This window comes from Argentina silus (assembly GCF_951799395.1).
Source record: "Argentina silus genome assembly, chromosome: 16".
NCBI lineage: Eukaryota > Metazoa > Chordata > Actinopteri > Argentiniformes > Argentinidae > Argentina > Argentina silus.
The window spans coordinates 5719547-5732046 of NC_139670.1; the positions used below are offsets into that span (position 1 = coordinate 5719547).

Genomic DNA, 12500 nt, shown 5'->3' on the forward strand with positions numbered 1-12500 from the left:
CACACACACACACACACACACACACACACAGACACACAGACACACAGACACACAGACACACAGACACACAGACACACACACACACAGACACACAGACACACAGACACACACACACACACACACACACACACACACACACACACCTGGACGAAAGTCATGTAGACTTTGTCTACGTCGGGTCTTTCCTCGCGGTCCACTTTGATGCACACAAAGTTCTCACTCAGGATCCGTCCGATCTCCTCGTCCTCAAAAGACTCTCTCTCCATGACGTGGCACCAGTGGCACGTTGAGTAGCCCACTGCCAAAGGAGAGGACAAGAGAGAGAGAGAGAGAGAGAGAGACAATCACGACCACAGTGGCAACTGCAGTACCGATATCGAGAGATAAGCAAGTTGGGGAGGGGAACCGGGGAAGATGAGGAGGAAGCGTCGCATCATCGCAGGGCAGTCACCTGACAGGAAGATGGGCTTGTCTTCATTCTTCGCTTTGTCAAAGGCATCTTGTCCCCACGGATACCTGTGAGGTGAGATTAGACACCAAACACAAGGTGAAACGGAGATAAAATGGCAGTTCTACAAGTACTACGTAGCTTTTTGCTGGCCATATTTAGCATCAACATCACAAACATATCACAGTTTGCACTCATGCTTGTTGAATTCCTTGTTCCATGTTATAGATGGACAGTCCTCATCCACATTATTACTCTTGCCCACTATTTGGAAAAGCAAAACCACAAGTCAATGTGGCAGGAGTCAAGTTCAAGATTCAAGATTCAAGATTCAAAGTGTTTATTATCATATGCACAGTAGAAAACATGTTTCCCTGTACAACGAAATTCTTGCTTTGCTGTCCGCAGAATGCCAACCAATGTAAAATATACAATACTAAAGAATATACAATATATACTAAACAAAATGTACAAGACAGCAAAATTTAAGGCATAAAATAAAATAGCAGCAATAATAATAATAATAATAATAATAATAATAATAGTTAAAGGAGCACTGATCCCTGGTGGTGTGGAGGAGGAGGATGATTAGAGGACAGACTCACCAGTCAACAGGGTTGTGTGCATGTTGCAGCAGGTAAGGAGACCTCTCCTTCCCCAGCCGGTTGGGAGGTCGCTGGGGGGTTGACGGAGGGCTGCCTGACGCCATACTCAAACTGGCTCCGCTGGCCGTCCTGGGACATAATCATACTACGGTCATTATAGCAGGCATTTTTATCTTATGTGAAATCAAAGTAGTACACAGACAGATGTGATTATTTCATGAGATAATTTTGATAAGAGTCACGCTAGGTTCGGCTGAAACATAACTTTTAAATAGGCTAAGCCACATTCATGTTACGGTGAGTTGTGTAACTGATTGATAAAACAAATCCATAGGGTGTGGAGCAAAACAAAATACGTTTTAGCTCAATAAGATACGGGTTAAGTTAGTTTTCTGTAATATTTCCATTGTGTGTCCAACAGTGCCATGGAACGCATGTGTGGCACCTTGACACTGACAGCTGTCAAATCTGACAGTGCATTGCTAACAAGCGTGCTAAAAACATTCCATCATGAGCCAGCTAGCTACTGCATGCAATCTACGTTTATGACCGCAACCGATTCCAAACAATCCCTTACTGCTTGCGTAAGGGGAAATCGGCTAATTTATTTGCCATAAACCTGCATATCCGACGCGAAGGACAACTGTCCCCATACAGCTCAAAGTGTCTGCACTGCGTAGGACACATCATAGAAGGGCGGTTAGCACTAGCTAGCTATCAAGCCAGTAAAATATGCTGCCTTAACACATGACATGAGCCCTGCTCAGCCCACTCTGATCGACCCATTAAGGACCAGTTCCAGCTACCCAAAGACCCTTGACAGCTGACTCTAGCTCTCTCAAAACCAACTCACTTACGCCAGCAATATTTTAAAAGCCGATTATTAGCTAGCTAAAAGTAGCTAGCGGAGCTACACGCCTGTTGAAACATCTCGGAATCTCATGGTTGTTTCTGTGACTTTACCTGAAGCTGTATTGGGCCGCCCGGGGACTCAGAAGTGGGGGCTTGTCACTGGGTTGGAGGGGTACGCTCCCGATTACCCTACTGCTGTTGCCTGAGCTGTGCGGATTCTGTGCTCCCAAAACAGCGATACTTAAAAGGCGAGCTGGGTCAACACGGCTATTTTTTGACGACGACCGTGTCCATGCCAACCTTAACATCTTAATCCAATGGCTTTCAGAAGCCTGATTCAGAATGACTCAGGACATTTGCCATTGCCTTGCATCAGCAACAGACAGTGCAATTTGGTAACTCTGGGTCGGGGCCTTTTGGTAGTTGCATAATTTGGCCACAGGGTGGCACTGCAGGAACGCATACTAATCCAGTGTACATCAAAAATGTATTGATTCTAAACGTCAGTGCAGTATAACTATAAAAACATATTTCACTCATTTGATCTTCTTTGTGAAATTGTAAATACTGTAACCTAGGAACTATGATGCTTTTTGGAAGCAAACTCCTGATGATTCACAAAGTCGGCACCGATGATGTTCACACAAGCTGGGCCCTCTCCGGGTCTCTGGTTTTTCACCCATGATATCAGCATAGGGAAACTCCTCAGTGTTGATGTGCGCATGATGTCACAGAGGTGCCAGAACACATACTTGCCAGTCTGTCAGATTCAGACCGCAGACGAAGAACTGAGCTGTCAAACACAGTGATCAAATCTCGTATTAAACTGTATTCCACGCACAGTGCATTCATTCTGGCCAGAGACACACAGGGCTAAAAGCACTGCACTAGTATGTGAGGAATCATTCTCAAAATATATCTCTCAGTTATTCCATCCAATTATTAAGGTATATCCCATAACATCGTTGTCATCTAAAACTAGTCCAAATCATTTATCAACTGTATACCATCATGTAAATATGGTGTTTCCACACTACAGTGTTTCAGTAGTAGGTCACTAACATGGTCTCCCGGCCTTTAGCTTCGCATTCAGGACTGCTATGACTTTGTTTGTTTTTTTCGACTGCTATGACTCGTCCAGGGGTCCTTGGGGAAGGTCCATGGCTTCCTGATTTCGTTTTCATTGTATGAGACAATGACTTGCTGTTTTGAGTCCCAGCAGCTTTGCAGAGAGGGAGGTTTCTGGATGAGACACATATGTATAAGTTACATGATGGTAGTGGTAAGCAGCAAGTCTAATTTAGGAGGGCTGTAATGTGTGCACAGTGTTCTTTGATAACACACCTGATTCAAATGCTATTGGTCGAATGAAAACAATGACAAGTTGAGTCAATAGTTTCACTAGGCTGTAACAAAAGCCTGCACACTCCTGTTTGTGTGGTCAGATAGTTTCAGCTTATGCACATTTAAAATATTTAACAGTTTCTGGGTATTTACCTTAAGATAAGAGAACCCACAGTGGTATAAATGTTGTTACATTGAAAACGTGCGAGCGTGAAGGTGTTCACCATAGATATGGAACAACACAGTAGAACTGTTCTATCTCTATGATATTTAAGAAGAATGCTTCTCTATGACAGCATTGTGATTGAGATTCTCTGTCATGATCTGAGCAGGTTGCCAACTCTGTGTGTCAACTCAGTGTTGTATTGACCTGTAGAGGACCTGTTTCCCAACTCAACCAATAGTGACCCACGCCAGCAATAGTTATACATCATCATTCAACAAAGTGCATGCAAGAAAAACAGAACATCTGGGATAAGTTCCATTCAGAGAAACCTACAAGTCAGCTCACTCCACCTGCCACGGCTTATTCGCTTTTTATTTGTTTATTTTAGGAGGCAGACTGAGATTTGAAACTGTAAGTCAAAATGGAACTTGTTTCCACTAAAACAATGATTTTCATTGGAACATCATGGGCACAGGAAATAAAAATGTAGATCTTTCACTGGAGTGGCCCTTTAAGTGTGTGGTATGATATCTGACCCCCTATCGGTGGCTGGCAAGAGGAAGCTACCTACTCCATTCTCGGGTTGGGGGATAAGTTTGGCCCCAAACAGCTTCTTCAAGAAGCAGATTATACAGCATATATAAACTCATTCTATTTTCTCACATGTATTGTGAGCACTCTCGTGTCTACGAGTGCAAGGGTGTTGTAGCTTCTTACTTGGAAACAGGAAAACTACAAATCTGGGCATAAAGGTCAACCCATGTTGATAGACCAATGAGAAGTGCTAACATCTTTTCTTCCTAATTGTTGTATTAGTTTAAGACTAACTCTGCTTTGTATCTCTGTATCCCACTCCTCTAAGAGCTCTTAATAAACGGAGGAAACCTTGTTGTACCCTTTGTGGTTAATTCTTGTGAGCCTAGCCACTCACGTATATCTTTAATTGATTAGTTAGTACAATTTCCACGACAATAGTTCTTCTAGATTTCCTTTTTAATTCCACCCCTCAGCTGCTCCCAGCCCATCCCACCTTTCTCGATGTACCACCCTCTCTTGGTGCCATATGCTTTTCAATTGTGTTGTGATGTCTCACATAGTCCCCGAAACTCTCAATTCGCACAGATTCCAAGCCAAAAATGAATTTCTTTGCCATGAGTACGATTATGTTGATTAATGATTGTCTGTCTGACACTAAGTCATCCAATAGTGCCTTTTGTAAGGTTATTTCTAGATGAATATTAACATGGAAAAGGTCATCCAATCAAGGGGCACATGAGCTCATACATATTGTTGTGTGTGTGGAGTAAATCTCACTGTGAAACATGAACAAAAGACCATCACACCTTTCATGATGCTCACAAATTTTATTCGTGTCTATTGTGTCTAATCTACCAAGGATATTAGTCTTCTCAGATGTTACTGGAGGGCATCTTAATCTGGGTTTGATTAACAAGCCGTGGCCAAGCCGATCATGTTATTGGCTCTGTTGAAGATGGAATAGTACTGTCTGATGAAGACATCACCCAGGATCCACAGGTTGGAGCCAATACTCTGGAAACCGGTGCTGCAGCCATAGTAGGTGGACTGTAGTGGTGAGACAGATTTGGTCAGACTTGATGACTGAATGACTTTGATTTTACACACACACACACACACACACACACACACACACACACACAGTGGTGGTCTTACCCGGCGGATATAGGTAGAGCCTGGCAGAGTGAAGGCCTTTCCTTGGATGTTGAAGGTCAATGTAGGCAAGCTGTTAATGCTGTTACAGTTCACAACATACTGAGGGAGGTAGAGAAAGAGGGGGTTAGTGAGGGAGAAAAGGAGGGAATGACATAATCACCACCCTCTGCTATGAGAATGGGACTGTTAAAAGCCTATCTTTTTATTACAATCCACACACTGTGCAATCGCTGAGTCATTCGGGCTACAGTAGGCTACAGTAGGCTACAGTAGGCTACTTACGTCTCCATTATGGTAGTTGGCTCCCACAGCGTGGTTTATGTTGTAGATGTCACCTTGGGGTCCGGCAATCAGAGAGGTGCCAGTGTCGATGATAGCTTGGCACCCACCATTGCAAGCCACAACCCGGCCGTTGACGGTGACACTGCGGTAGACATGCCATGCAGATCAGGTCAGCTTGCCACTTAACGGTGCATTAGATATCAACACAAAGCTCAAACACCTTGCGTTTTTATTAACCCTTTCATTAACCCTTTCATTAACCCCAATTTCAATAGTGCTTGAGTGCTGCCGGTGCTTGAAATGTGTCAGGCCCTTTTATAACCCTCTATGACCCTCTATAAACATCTAAAACCGCTACCATATTCTGTCTGCAGTAATCTGTCAGTAATGAAATATTATATGACCATAAACAACCTGCTTAAACCCTCCATAAGCGTCCAAACCCCCTATGGTGCTGTACCTGTCCATAGTGATCTGCCAGTACATCTGGGAGGACAGGGGGATCCAGGTGACCGGGCCGTGGTAATGGCTCTGGTCAACACCACCGAAGGTTATCACACTACCACTCGTAGAGTTACTGAAGAGAGAGAGAGAGAAAGAAAGAGAGAGGGGAAGGGGGTTACATATTTGTAGAGTCAAAAGAGTCTGATAGCCATCCACACCCGGTCAGGTAAAAACAGACTATTTAGGCTGCCTAAAAGAGAGAACTGTTGAGGAAAAGATGCAACGGACTCTCCAGCACCTTCTCCGTTCAGATAAAGAGATACTCTCTCCAGCTCCTTACCGGCTCAGGTAGACACCGAAAATGTCCTTGTCGAGGAGACCCTCAGTCATCATGTTGTCAAACACAGGTGTGGCCCCAGAGGCTGCCAGCCGAGGGTAAGCCAGACCCAGGATACCATCTGCTTTCATATAGGCCAGGAAGTAAGCCTCCGTCTGACTCAAGCCAAAGGTCTGGTTCTTGACGGCGATCTGACCCACCTGAGGAGAACACATGATGGAAATTACCAGAAGAACAGATCTAGGTGGACTGAAATACCAGGTATCATGATGACATGTGAATAAGTCACGTTCTAATTGCATGACAGGTCACAAAACCTACACAACACCACCTTGGTGTTAAGCATGGTTGTGTTCCTCACCACAACAGTATCGTATCCCTCGATGCCAGTCATGCTGCCAGTTCCGTACTGGATGGAGAGGCTTTTGCCGGCGTTCTTATAGGTTGAACTTTGGTTCGGGTTGAACTTTTTGTGGTTTTCTGTAAGGAGAGGAGAGATGGTTATCTTTGACTAGGTCATTCACCAACTTGCTATTACACTGTGTGTGTGTGTGTGTGCGTGTGTGTGTGCGTGTGTGTGTGTGTGTGTCTGTGGGTGTGTGTGTGTGTGTGTGTGTGTGTGTGTGTGTATATTTATGCTGTGTACTGTACATACGGCAGGCCGTGCTACTGCAGTAGACAGAGGGCACCCACAGGTTGGAGGAGCCAGAGTCAAAGACCACTGTGAAGGACTGAGGGGGAGTACCAATAGTGATCACACCATAGTAGGTCAACTAGGGAGAGGAGAGACATAGGTAAACCATAAGACAAGATAGACAAAGGCAGAACTCCCATGAAAGCAAAAATGGCAATTCATAATTTTGCAGTCAAATTAAAGGCAGTGTGCTGTGACTGCCAGGCCAGTCTCTCTTACATCAGCGTCGTTGGTCATGGTTTCAGTGGAGACGGAGAGGCTCTGGTCGAACTTGGACAGGGGGTTGTAAGGGTACTTCACCCTATACTCCTCCCACAGACCCTGCTCCTCCAGATTCTCCCTGGCACTCTTCCCCTTTATCAGAGGAATGCTGCAGGGAACAAAATGAATAGTATAAACAATGACTTGTATTCAATATATTACACATTAAATAATCAAATCACTCATGGAAGAAATGGAGCAAAGTAAAATGTGTTCTTTTGATATTCCGAAGGCATTCATTCATCGTGGTGCAAGGCCATGGCTCTGAACTTACTGGATGAGACACTCTGAGAGTGCTACCATGGCACATAAGACGATAGCCCACTTCATGATGTCTGCTCTGGTAAGGTTCAACCTGGCGATCAACAAACACATCAGTCTAGTTCTTTGTAGCGCACCTGTAAGTGTTTAACAGCAACCTGAGACTTAGGGCCCTAAAAGGGCAAGAAGAGGCAGCAGTGGTAAGGAAAACCTCAAGAGGTACAGTAGGAAGAAACCTTTGGAGGAACAAGACTTACCTGTAGATCCTTGAGCACGGGTGACATGAGACAGGTGTGTGTGGTGTCTTTTATACAGGTAGGCCAGCGCCTGTATCTACCTTCCTCTTGCTTTATCACAGCGATAAGCTACAAAACACACAGGCATTTTCCATTGCGGATGGAAAGTAATGACGGAATAATGGATAACCTTGTGACAATGTCAAACTTTTAAAAAGTGCTGACTTGGCAGAATCATTTCATGATGTCACATGGGACACAGAGGGCATGATTTTTGCTTTGTAATAATCATGCGGCATGCAAATGTAATTCAGGTCTTGGATTTCAATGTTTTTGAATGTCAAGGTACAATAATTACGAATATTATTATGTAGAGTGATATATCATTATATCATTCAGGTGAAGTGGAGAAGTGAGGACGTGGGAAACAGTAAGGGAAGAAAAGGGACATTTTAAATTCAACGGCTGGAATTATAGTTATTATTATTTTATTTTTTTGGGGGGGGCGGGGTCTAGTGAGTAGTGACAGTAGCTCATGACACAGTTACATGGCAACAAAAGGTATTAACTACGGAAAACACGACTGGATTTGAATTTAGTTTAACTGCCAAAGCTACTGCAAAATGTACAGTAGTTAAACTAATAGCTACGTAGTGGAACTACTTCCCAACACTCCATACACAAAACAGGCAATCTGCATGATTATAATGGGTGATTACAGGTATGAATGGTATGAAACGTGCCAAGGATATTGGATCGCCAAGAGTGGAAACATTCATAATGACGTCGGTGGCAGACTGACAGATCGGAATAAGAAACAGAGATTATATTTATATCAAAAGAACATTGTGTCTTTTAAGACTACAAAGGAAAGAAAGCACAGTGTGTGTTCCAAGCGCCATTTTGTCTTTATTGGTCTGCAGAAACATGTATTCCACACCGTCCAAATGAGATTACAAATACAAGCATTTTAAAGGTCAGCCTGTATATGGCAGACATACACGAAGTACAACGTATCCAAAAGCTCTTAATTAATTTTGCTTTGGCGTGCAGGAGATACAACAGCATGGGCAAAGCATGGGTAAAGAGGTAGACAAACGTGGACAAGTTGTCTCTTGAAGTACTTTTCTATGGTCTTCAAGGGCTGTCAGGGTTTTATTTAACATTTCTGATATACACTACATTGGTGGTAGATTAGGATCTCCTACACACAAGTCCACTTACTCATAAAGAAGCATTAAGCTAGTCTAGGTCTATCATGTATCATGGCTATAGCACTGTTTCAATAACAGTGTATTACAATAGTCATACAGTGTTTTCACTGAGGTAATTATCAGTCATAGCCCAGTGCAGATACAAGCATTGTACATCAGGGGAGGCTGGTGGAGACAGAAATCGGAGGATGGGCTCATTGTAATGCATGGATTGGAATGCCACATGTTTGATACCATTCCTCATTCTACTCCATGCATTACAATGAGCCCGTCCTCTGATTTCAACCTCCATCAGCCTCCACTAATCAGATGTGTCTCAGTGTCTCAGTCCTTCACTGTCTCTGGCACATCTGAAGTCCAGGCCTTCCTCTTCACAGGCACCCCCTCACTGATGCGTCTCCTGTCCCCCTCCTCACTCCTGGGCCTGGCCACACCAGAGGCACCCCCACCTCCACCCCCACCACCTCCACCAGGGGCCTGAGTGGGCCTCTGAGCCGCATCGGCAGAGTGAGAGCTCCCAGAGTGCCAGGCCCTTCGTCTGGGGAACCAGCCAGCTCCAGGGGGCCACATAGGCCCGACCTCCAAGCCCAGACCGGAGCTCCCCTGGGCAGACTTGGCTGCCTCAGATGCGTGGGTATCTCTGGATAGATGTGGCTGAGGCTGGAGGATGGCCGACTCAGAGTAGGAGCTACACATGTGAGGGAGAGAGGGGTTGACAGAGGAGGTAGAGAAGGAGTGAAGCATGTTGGGGTTAAATGAAGGAGGAGAGGAAGGGAGAGAGATGCGAGGCTTGGGGGGTAGCAGAGCTGTCCTTCTCCCCATTCTTTCCCCTACTCGTCTTTCCCCTCCACTAGCTGATCCTCCTCTTCCTTCACCTCTTCCTTCTCCTTCTCCTTCTCTTCCTCTTTCATCCCAGTCCCTCCTCCTCCTCCTCCTCCTCTGCACCTCCTCTAACTTAACCTCCAGACCGTGAACGTCTTCGGTCAGCTGGTTGACCCGGTCGAACCGTGAGAGCAGACCGTTGACGCAAGGCAGCAGGCGGTCCAGATAAAGCTGGAGATCAAAGCTCGGCTCAGACACACCCAAGTCCTCAGAGCCCAGGGAGAGGGCTGAGGACAGGGGACGGGGGGAGGAGAGGGAGGAAGAGAGGGGGGAGGAGAGGGAGGAAGAGAGGGTGGAGAGACGTGATTCCTGGGATGACCTGGAAGGAGGCACCACCATGCCCTCAAACTTCACCCTGTGTCTGAACTGGAGAGAGAGAGAGAGAGAGAGAGAGAGAGAGAGAGAGAGAGAGACATGGTAGAAATGGTGGGGACATGGTAGATTTTGTCACATTTCATCTGTATTCTTCCCAAACCTGTATTAATTCATGAATCAATTCCCTCATTACCTCCTTGGCCTTGGTTAGTCCCATCCACAGCTTGAGTCTCTTGATAAGGAACTCCACCATCTCATAGTCCTGAGGCTCCATGGCTGGACGGTACATCTCTGCCTGCACTGCCCTGTGGGATAATAAGGAGAAGAGAGAGAGGGAAAGAGAGAAGGAGATAGAGGGGGAGGCAGAGTGAGAGGGAAAAAGGGTGAGGAGAGAGAGAGATGTAAGATACCTGTATTTACCTGCATCTCTACAGTATGTGTGTGTGTGTGTGTGTGTGTGTGTGTGTGTGTGTGTATATGCACCTGTACTGTACTTGTATGTGTAGTTGTGTGTGTAGTTGTGTGTGTACCTGTATGTGCAGATCAGCACAGCCCCACAGAGTCGGGCCAGCAGCCAGCCCCCTCCCCCCAGTAGGGAGAGGCAGTAGAGGGGACCGAGGACGGGATGAGCTCTGCACAGCCTCCGGAGGACCTCCCGACCACGCAGGAGAGACAGCAGGGAGAGGCCAGACTGCCACACAGACCAGAAACCATCTACAGTGGTGGAGAAGAGCTGAGACCCACACCCACACACACACACACACACACACACACACACACACACACAGATGAAAAAAAAAAACGGAGTTTGAAATCAAATAGGCATTCACTATTATAGCAATCTAAATAGTAGTATTCCATTAGTATTAGTAGTATTAGTAGTATTTCCTACCATGTGTCCAGTATGGGAAAAGAGCAGCATCAGTAGTACCAGCAGGACTGCCAGGCCGCCCACCTCCCTCCAGGCCTTGTGTAGAACACGCCCAAACACCCCCCACCTCCGCACGAACCGCAGAGTCCCCACCATCTGAAACACACACACAGACAGCTCAACAGTGAATATCTATGCACCAGAATCTTCTGCTGTTTGGGGTACAAACTAGAAACCTGCCCATGCATATCGTTCAAAACGTTTATTGTAAACATGGCAATTGTAAAGGTAACTTATGGGGAATTTTAACCCCTTTAACCCCTTGACTTTGTTACTCTTTACCTTTAGGAGCAGCAGAGTGAGCAGTACAGCTGACAGCTGCGAGGACCTCCGGTCCAGCAGGGCGGCGCTGTGGAACTCAGTGAAGATGTCTGGCTGGAGTCGGTGCTACAACAGACAGGATGGAGTTGGTATAAGTTGCCCCAAACCATTGACACGTGGTCAGATTTAGTCACCCCCCATTGGTTATGATTAGCATTGAGGGTAGGGTAATCTGATCCTAGAACAGTGATCCGGGTTAAGTTCTACCTGAAGTAGACAGGAAGCAGCCTGGGACAGGAAACAGAGTCGCAGAGTGGCCGTTGCCAGGGACGATAAGGCTAGCAGGAGCTGGAACCAGCGCCAGCTCTGACGCACGTACTGGGCATGCTCAGTAGCCATGGCCCAGAGCTCCCCAACCAGGAAGAGGAGAGCGGAGAAGAGCAGGAGAACCTGGAGAGAGGAGAGGGTGGGCATTAGGACCCTGTTGGAAAAGGAACAATTCACCCAAAAATCTAAGTTTGCTATAACCCAAACCATAGGGCTTTTGTGTCTGTCTGTCTGTCTGTCTGTCTGTCTGTCTGTCTGTCTGTCTGTCTGTCTGTCTATCCGTCCATCCGTCTGAGCCTACACAGACTATAGTCTACAGTAAATACCTCTAATAGAGGAAATTACTGTTACCATGAGTGCGATGTGTAGGTCTGGTCCTGAGGAAGATGAGGGGATGAGGAGAGGATGGATGGAGAGGGAGTGAACAAGTGTGTGTGTGTGAGCCCACTCCAACCGTACACACACAAACAGACCAGTCTCTCTGTGGTAGTGGGTGAAGTCAATGGACACAGCCTTCAACCTGAGGGAAGAGCAGAGCAGAAACGCAATTTAAAAGAAAATGTTATTTATTGTTACTGGTTTCACCTTTTTACTGTGTATTTGAGAGAGAGTTTTAAGGTTGTGAGAATGTTCGATATTATTAAAACCCCAGTGCATGAAAGTTTGTTGTATATATAGTTTACAGTTAGTAGTTTGTAGTATATATAGTTTATATATTTTACAGTTTTTAGTTATGAGATATATAAAACGTGTAAAAGGTGACTGACTGCGTAGTGGTCCAGTGAGCTGTGTTCAGGTCAGAGAAGATCAGGTGTGTCGCACCGCTGCTGTTCCCCAGCAAGACAGTCGTCTTATCGTCTGGAGCGTGTAGAAACTGTATCCGTGGTAACCCTACGAGGTGTAGGGTGGGGCTCTGATGCAGGTGGGGCACCAAGGTGTGGTCCATCC

General features: G+C 45.8%; 3 protein-coding genes across 4 annotated transcripts in view; all 3 read right to left on the reverse strand.

The window, feature by feature from the left end:
- Positions 1 to 2295, reverse strand: part of spata20 (spermatogenesis associated 20) — a gene marked incomplete at its 3' end in the record, with an annotated part of 8732 nt that extends 6437 nt beyond the window's left edge. Inside the window, exons 1-4 of one of the 2 annotated variants that reach the window (XM_083687139.1) lie at positions 2017 to 2295; positions 1054 to 1182; positions 452 to 516; positions 144 to 298 (exon numbers count right to left, since the gene is read on the reverse strand). In XM_083687139.1, coding sequence (XP_083543265.1) covers positions 144 to 298; positions 452 to 516; positions 1054 to 1182; positions 2017 to 2213 — 546 coding nt within the window. In that variant the 5' untranslated portion in view covers positions 2214 to 2295. Of the gene's footprint in view, positions 1 to 143; positions 299 to 451; positions 517 to 1053; positions 1199 to 2016 lie in introns of both variants that reach the window. The other variant, XM_083687140.1, reaches the window with a different exon arrangement.
- A 2566-nt stretch (positions 2296 to 4861) lies between these two features.
- LOC310817174 (pepsin A-like) lies at positions 4862 to 7455 on the reverse strand (the record flags this gene model as incomplete). The annotated part of the gene is made up of 9 exons (XM_083687612.1): positions 4862 to 4999; positions 5108 to 5206; positions 5390 to 5531; positions 5850 to 5966; positions 6174 to 6370; positions 6532 to 6650; positions 6826 to 6943; positions 7084 to 7234; positions 7400 to 7455. 9 exons carry the CDS (start codon positions 7453 to 7455, stop codon positions 4862 to 4864), a joined length of 1137 nt encoding a protein of 378 aa, XP_083543738.1.
- Positions 7456 to 9160: 1705 nt separating this feature from the next.
- The window catches only part of pkd1b (polycystic kidney disease 1b), a gene marked incomplete at both ends in the record, with an annotated part of 20839 nt that continues 17499 nt past the window's right edge, over positions 9161 to 12500 (reverse strand). Inside the window, 8 exons of the mRNA XM_083687613.1 lie at positions 9161 to 10084; positions 10227 to 10338; positions 10564 to 10766; positions 10926 to 11060; positions 11247 to 11351; positions 11493 to 11675; positions 11904 to 12072; positions 12320 to 12500. The exon at positions 12320 to 12500 is cut by the window's right edge and continues 20 nt beyond it. Coding sequence (XP_083543739.1) covers positions 9161 to 10084; positions 10227 to 10338; positions 10564 to 10766; positions 10926 to 11060; positions 11247 to 11351; positions 11493 to 11675; positions 11904 to 12072; positions 12320 to 12500 — 2012 coding nt within the window. The remainder of the gene's footprint in view (positions 10085 to 10226; positions 10339 to 10563; positions 10767 to 10925; positions 11061 to 11246; positions 11352 to 11492; positions 11676 to 11903; positions 12073 to 12319) is intronic.